An 8,114-nucleotide genomic window follows, 5' to 3' on the forward strand; every position below is an offset into this window, starting at 1 on the left:
ACCATCATCTCTGCTCTCACAGGCAACAGTCAACTCCTGGGTGAGAAGCAATTCATGACAAAGTGCCTTGCCCAAGGACACACGCAAGGAAACCCCAGGCTGGACTCGAACCCACAACCTGCAGAATTACCAACAAGAATGCATTTTTGTAGATGCCATTTTTGTCTTCAGTTTGTCACCCACCTAGGAGTTCTCTTGGGTTCTCTGTCTTCTGAGCCGCATCCGCACTGTCCACAGCTATCGTCCCCCCAGCTTAGCACGGTTCCATTCTCGGCAGTCACAACCGTGAACGCTTCCCCGCAGGCTACATGTCGGATCACGCAGGTCTCAAGAGCTTTTACTTGCCCTGCCGAAAAAAATTCACAAAAACGTAAATGCTAAATTTCCACAAAAGGCAGTTTCCTAGAGCGAAATTTTATTTTCTTATACAGTCAAATTTTGAGTTGTGAAGTTACTACAGGCCATAAGTTCTAAGCAGCAATTTTTTTAACCCTAACCCCCTGGGCCTTATAACCATCCTCAATCCTCCAAACTCCTCCAAAATGTTGCACTTATGTTCAAATGAAGGATACCCAGTGCCTCAATCCTTCAAAATCGTCAGACAGTCCTGCCTCTCAAAATGCATTCATCCTCAATGCTCCAAAATCCTCCTCTTTTTCAAACATCATTCACCTTCAACCCTACAAAATCCTCATGTGCTTCAACACCATTCACCCTCAATCCTCCAAAATCCTCCTCTTCTTCAAACACCATTCACCTTCAATCCTACAAAATCATCCTCTTCTTCAAACACCACTCATCCTCAATCCTCCAAAATCCTCATGTTTCTCAATCACCGTTCATCCTCAATCCTCCAAAATCCTCCAAAACCGCCGTGAGGATTTTCAAGGATTGAAGGTTAATGCAGGCAAGTTTGGTCTTGAATATTAATTTTATTATTAACCCTCCCTCTCTGGCTGGCAATTTCAACAAGGCCAGCCAAGCAGTCAAAATAAATCAAGTGACTGTTTTGAACAGTTGAATGCTCCCTGCCTTCATAAAGCAGGATTGACTGGCTGTGATTGTTATAAAACCTGATAAGCCTATAGCCATGCTTTGACTGTATGTGATTGATAAGCCAGCTGTGCCTACCAGTCACCTAGTTTTGTCTGTTGATGGAATTTGACTGTCACAGTGCCTATTGAAATATGATCTGACTGTTGGTGACTAGCCTGTGTAAAAAGCATGGCAGGGAAACAGGATTGAAGTTTTGACTGTCTGTGACTGATCAAACAAAGGAGGGTTTTAATGAGACACATGTTTTTCCAAGCAGTTAGAATATTGAGGCCTTACATACATTTTGTAATTATAACAATATACAGGGTGGATAAAAACAAACGAAACCGAGATATTATTGCAAATTGGAACTTATGTAGGGCACATGTGAATCAAAGGGAGATATCCTCTGTTAGGGTTGAATCTCCTCTTTAAAATGACACCCTGGTCATGTCATTACATTCACGGTTGACTGAGCAGTGACCAATTTTATGAAAGGGTCTATTTAGAGACTTGCACCACTTTTCATGGTGAAATCTCTTTTTTTTCCCACCTGGCTTGAGTTGGCAACCATAGCCTTTCACTCTGTGACAATTGACACAACTAAAACCACAACTGAAAAGTGGCGCAAGTCTCTAAATAGACCCTTTCATAAATGTGGTCACTGCTCAGTCAACCGTGAATGTAATGACATGACCAGGGTGTCATTTTAAAGAGGAGATTCAACCCTAACAGAGGATATCTCCCTTTGATTCACATGTGCCCTACTTCTGTTCCAATTAGCAATAATATCTCGGTTTCGGTTTTTTTGATCCACCGTGTACATGTATATGAAGCACTGTAGTATGTTAAAGGCGGAAATTTACCCAAACCACAGGATTGAGGAGATATGTAAATCCCAGGCAATTTTTTTTTTTGGGGGGGGGGTCATTTTCTTCAGATAGTTTTTTTTTGGGGGGGGGGCTGATTTTTTGGGTTGATTAGTAATATTTACATGGTTCTGTAACATTGGACCCTCTCTACATGGCTATAACCTAACCTTACCAAATCCTCCAAAATCATTGTTGCGTAAGTGGAGGATTTTGAAGGATGGAGGTTGTATGGCAAAAATGTTTGGCTGATTTTGGAGGATGCAATGTTGATTTTGGAGGATGTGAAGTGTTCTGAACATCCAATAGCCAACAGCTCAAACTAACAATTGTTTATTCACTTCTAAAAGATCAAATAAATAATAGAAGTTGATGTTGTTGATTTCACCATTCAAGTTAAAGAGGTTGTGGAATGCTGAAAGTCGTTTTGTTTTTTGTACTTTTTTATTGTAGAGTAGACCCATAGGCCCTATATATCATAATGACAAAGTCCCATTCTTTTGTAATGAGCGTTTTATATGTTTATAAAACTGAAATTCATTGAGTAATTTATTGGTCGGCGAGCGCATAATTGAAATCAACAGTCGTCGGGTTCTTCCTAAAATGAGAAAAATTGTGACGTAATAAACAGGACTCGTTTATACTACACTGCATTGGGAGTCCTGTTTATTACGTCATGATTTACTGTTTTGTTTGCTGCCCCAACGACGACTTTTACACAAATTGCACGTTCGGGTCGAAACAGGACCTGAAAAACAGCTCTCAAAAGTACCTTTTGTACCGTAATTTTCGGAATATAAGCCGCGGCTTATACGTTGATTTTGCCCATGAAAATGTTTACTGCGGCTTATACACAGGGCGGCTTATACGCCGAGCCTTGAAGAATAAAAATGAAATTCACATGTGTATTTAATGTTCTGGTATAAGAAGAGATATGTTGCTGAAATGAATTATCAATTAAGAAAGTCATTAACGAACCGAAACCACGTGCCACGTAAAGGTGCCGAGCGGTAAAAAGTACGGTGAAAGCTGTCTTCGATATCGACGCTTGCAACAAGCCGTACGTGATTCTAGTGCTGCATGCAGCATGCTTTCCCCAGCGGACCACACCATTTGAGGTAATATAGGGGTGTACTATCTTGGAAACAATAATTACCAACATTTCCGCTGTTTAAAAAAAGGGGGGAAAAACGACTAATATTTTTTATGGTGTCCGAAACATTTCTTTATTTGATAATCCGTTGTTCAACGTCACAATATAAAATTCTGTACTTGAAATGTATTCAAGAAACGATGTAAACCTCAAAACAGGGACTACATCACCCCTTACACAATTAATGGATTCATCCATGAAAATGGCAGCATCGTTTTGACAATTTTCGAAGAAAGTTACGATCGAAACTTGAATACTGCTCGTTAGTAATCACAAAAATTTGATAAGTTTTGAGATAAAAACGGACCTGTATATTTTTAGGACAAAACAAATCAGCATCTGTTGCCACAAAGCAAGATTTGTACGTAGCGCTCCAGTCAGACAACACACGCAATGGGGGAAAATCACGGTGGGTTGCATACTCTCTCACGTGCTGCAGGAAAATGTTGTCACAGGCCGGCGCGGCGCAGGCTGCCGCGCCGGCTGCCGCGCCGGGCGATGTATTAACTTTTACGGCCGGGGACCGGACGGGGAAGCCGGCAGCAATTCCCGGTGTTTATTTCTCATCATCATTTTCCACATTTGTTTGTGAGAGTATCGATTGTAAATGATTTGATACAACTTTTGTGGCCCATTTTATAGCTTCTGTAGTGTAAATAGAACTGGTTCAGAGCATTTTGGCTAGAATTCTGAGGCCTTACAAAATTGAAACCGCTGCCGTCGGTGCGGCTTATACGCCGGTGCGGCTTGTACGCCGACTTCAAATCTTAATTTGCAGATTTTTGCGTGCTGCGGCTTATACGCCGCGCGGCTTATATTCCGAAAATTACGGTACTCATTTCATGACAGACACAATAGTCGTTTCTATTTCATCACACCTTAGGCTACATATACCCGAAAAATGACGGAAATGTCTTCGAGCATTCCACAACCTCTTTAATAAAAAAAAAATAACAAATTACCTGGAATTCTACCGTGCATTTCATGCCCTAACTGGCCTTTGTCATTGGACCCACACGTATAGACCGTCCCGTCTTTCAGCAAAAACACAGAATGACGCAATCCACACGCGACCGCACAGACGTCCCGCCTTCTGAAGAACCGCACCTCCAGCGGCGTCGAAACCAAATCCCCTTTGTTGCTATCGGGTTCATCGGTATCCGTGTCACTGGTTCCCGCAGTCCTGTCGTCCAGACCTAGCTGACCATGACACTTGGCACCCCAGCAGTACATGAACATTGTTGACGGAGTTTTAACAACTTGTCCAAGGCGAAAAGAAAGTCTACTTAAGTGTAGTATGGATATGTTAGCACATCATAATAATGTTGTCCATGTCCCTCCACCACAAAATCTGAAAAGACATTAAAAATAGAAAGAGATGGTATTTAAGCTTTTCATACTTGCATGAAGAACGTACACTTACTGGGCCAACTCTTTAACATGTTTAAAGAGGTCTTGTTTGTAACGCTAGTGCAGAACCCGTTAAAGGGAATATACATCATTTGCTTTTGCTGTAATTTTCAGAAATGGATGGAATTGGGGGGTTGGAAATATATAGCAAATATAGTTACACTGACTTTTTTGACGTTTTGGGTTCGAAAATGCTATAAAAACCAAGAAAAACAATCGTTTTCCTGTAGCCTGGTTCCCTGACTCCATATAAGAAGAAACAGAGCAGTTTACATACATTGGGAATTGTAAGGTCAGGGAACCAGTCTAGATGGCTTGTACCCGTTCATAGGTGTGTAATCGATTACAAACAAGTGCGATGGTCAATTGGGGCCAGTATTTGAAAAAAGCCAGTTTTTTCCAACGCTGGTCGGCTGGTCGTGCCAGTATAACAGCGCACCATGTACACCTCATCTTTGCGCAATCTTCCTCTTCAAAAAATGGTCGAGGACCACTTGACCGTTGCGTGATCTTCCCCCTTCATGAAATGGTCGAGCCCATACAGCTAACTACCATTTGCACGTGTGTCACCCGTACCCATGGTGGGATATAGAGTGCAGTGCAAGTTAAAAAATGTGCAGCAGTGTGTGCACGTGGCGCGGTCTGTATATCGTCGCGTCAGTGCAACAAGATCGTAACTCTACTCTGCAACAAAGTCTTATCTCGTGCGAATACGCTCCGTGCGACAAGGTCGTTTCTCGACGACCATTGACTTTGTGTGTACATCCGGGTTATTTTAAGTGAGATACGACCTTTTGACATTCTGAAACTCGTGTTTCACGTAAAGCCCATTTTCGGTGATACGACCTTGTTGCATGGACACAACGGTATACACATTTGCAAGATCTAGGCCTCCGAAAATGCAGCTGTTTTGCAGCTTTGAGTTTGAGAACCACTTATTTAAACAACTTCAAACTTGGCACTGCACATTCTGGGGTGCTGATGAGCAATACACCTGCCGAATTTCAACTTCATACAGTTGTTACGCCCCAACTATCGCATCGGTCCAACTATAGTGCGGCAGTTGGGTCGGCCCAACTATAGTTAGGACTGGAGTTGCGCCGGATGCTTCATGCTTGATAGATCTTGTTGGATTAAATGTTCCGCGGCGCTGGCACCGTGTATTCGTCGTGCATGCATGCCGCAAGGCTGGCCGGTCACGTGGTACTGCCTAGTTGGATGAGTTGTCCGGCTGCTGGGTTTTAATGTCCAGCAACATTTTGCAAAATTCAAAGATTGCCATGGCCGGCCAACTATAGATGGGCCCCACCCATAGCTAATGTCAAAGGTCCCAAGTAAAGTCGGACAAGTAACAGAGCTGTAGGGAATGTTTTATAGTCGTACATCAATGTAAACTGTAGTTGGGACCGACAAATAAAAATATTGCGGTGGCCCAACTACAGATGGTCCCCACCCATAGATAATTTCATTGGTCCCAAGTACATGTAGTCAGATGTGTATTAGAGTTGTAGGGAATGTTTTATAATCGTACAACAATGTACACTATAGTTGGGACCGCAAAATAAAAAAATTGGGGTGGCCCAACTATAGATTCGCCCCGTCAATAGCTAATTTCAGTGGTCCCCAGTAAAGTCAGACGTGTATCAGAGCTGTAGGGAACGTTTTATAGTTGTACATCAATGTAAGTTGGGACACCGCAAAATAAAAAGATCGGAGTGGCCCAACTATAGATGGGCCAGCCCAACAGTGGAACTTACAGTTGGGACAGGCCCAACTATAGTTGGGACCGATGCGATAGTTGGGGCGTAACACAGTCATGACAGTGCGCAGCTCTGGAGGTAATCAACATACAGACACCCACACAGACCCACAGACACATAGAATACCTGGAATAATAGTTCTGTTCCACAAAGTATTGACACATTCAGTCCCAGAGTGTATTATTGCAACACAGTAAAGTCCGTTAAAAAGACTGAAACATGACAATACCCAATCTGCAAGCTTATTCCGTGCATTATATGAATGTTATTGCAGTGAGCTTGGGAAACCCCAATTTCAATACAAAGCTGGGAAATCCCCAAAAAAATTGGCAAACACCATTGGTTGCTTAGCTACCATGTTTAGTTGCCAGGTATTCATAGTGAGGCCAATTTTATGTTGCGTTTATGGTATCCATCCATCCCTAAAAATTTGCATGTGAAAAAGTTAGACAGTGGATTTTTCTTTTCATTATTATTTGGTAGTGGATATTTTGCCGGAGGTAACGCCGGCAAACTAACGTTTACTAAAGGTTTGCCGGCGGCAATCCATATCAACAGAGGGCGCTGTACTCTTTAAGATAGGGCTGAATTATAACATGTATTAAATTCCCATCGAAGTTGTGTAGCACAGCTGGTGTAGTGGTTAAGCAAAGGCTCTAGTAAGCGGGATGACTCGGGTTCGATTCCGACCGCAGCACATTTTTAAGTTTTTTTTTCTCATCCCCAAATAAATAAGAATATTCTTCTTTTATTATTTTAACATGTCTCAAACATCTTTTTGCAGAGTATTACATTTTCTTTTTCAGATTTGTGGCTCTGGAGGATTTTTTTTAAAAGGGAAATAAAGTCCGAAATTATAAAATGGTCTGAATCCCATCTTGTGAATACGAGGTTACAATGATAATTTTGGCATGGAGCCAGACTAAAATTTGTCACCGGAAAATGTTTAAGTAAAAAAAAACAGTAACTGCGCATGTTCAGTGCATATCCGGCAAACTAACGTTTACTAATGGTTTGCCGTCTCCGGCAAAATATACACTGCCTTGAAATAATGTCACTGCGCAGCATCCATAGCCAGCAGCAGCACTATCACCTGACTATGCCTATGGATGGTGTTACACTCTACCTCAGATTGTATGAATTCTTTCCAACTAACCTCTTCTGTATTCTTCAAACCGATGATAAAGTTAGAAACCAGGAGTGGCCGTGTGAATATACTAGTATTTTGTTATGCATCAATGATGAGTGACCGTGTGTATTTTGTTACGCATCAATGAACTTGTAAAGTTGTAGTCTGTCCTTTCTGTCGACGAAGCGCAGGCCGCCATGGTTAAATACTGCCCTCAACGGTCATACATTTTTCCGATGTCGAATATCTCGGGGGGGGGGGGGACCGGGGGAGTTTTTAGTCTGAGTATCACCCGTTCTACGGAGCGAGCCGTGTGCTCCGTACGTCTTCAACGAGCGTCTTTTACATAGACTAGGGAGTTTTGGGGGGAAATTGTAATATTTGGGATTAGAAACTGGGCCAACTTCTGCATTAAAGCAGTAATTCAGCGGGGGGGGGGGGGGGGGGGATAAATAAAGGAAAGAATGTAGCAACCTGACCCCAGTTTTTCTTATCATCTCAATTCTCAATAATGGTCAGTCATAAAAATGTTAAAAGGACATAAATCATGGGGCCGGGACTAGACTGAGAATCGATTTCGTTAAGTAATCAATTTTGTTTACTTTGTAGCATTTGTTGTAGCATACAACATTTTTTTCCTAAACATTTTTTTCCCATGATATTTGTTTATACCAGATCATTCTTCCCCCGTGTTTTTAACCTCATCACCCTGCAATCACATCGATTCCAATACATCATGACTTCTCCTTTCATTTTTT

The 8,114-nt window shown here is 42.0% G+C and overlaps 1 protein-coding gene across 2 annotated transcripts in view; it reads right to left on the reverse strand.

Moving 5' to 3' along the window:
* LOC119731141 (probable E3 ubiquitin-protein ligase HERC4) overlaps positions 1-8,114 on the reverse strand; it is a 32,422-nt gene that overhangs the window by 9,915 nt on the left and 14,393 nt on the right. Inside the window, exons 1-3 of one of the 2 annotated variants that reach the window (XM_038204169.1) lie at positions 7,384-7,559; positions 4,020-4,408; positions 184-346 (exon numbers count right to left, since the gene is read on the reverse strand). In XM_038204169.1, coding sequence (XP_038060097.1) covers positions 184-346; positions 4,020-4,296 — 440 coding nt within the window. In that variant the 5' untranslated portion in view covers positions 4,297-4,408; positions 7,384-7,559. Of the gene's footprint in view, positions 1-183; positions 347-4,019; positions 4,409-7,383; positions 7,560-8,114 lie in introns of those variants that run through there. The other variant, XM_038204170.1, reaches the window with a different exon arrangement.

This window comes from Patiria miniata, unplaced genomic scaffold (assembly GCF_015706575.1).
Source record: "Patiria miniata isolate m_02_andy unplaced genomic scaffold, ASM1570657v1 HiC_scaffold_23, whole genome shotgun sequence".
Lineage (NCBI taxonomy): Eukaryota > Metazoa > Echinodermata > Asteroidea > Valvatida > Asterinidae > Patiria > Patiria miniata.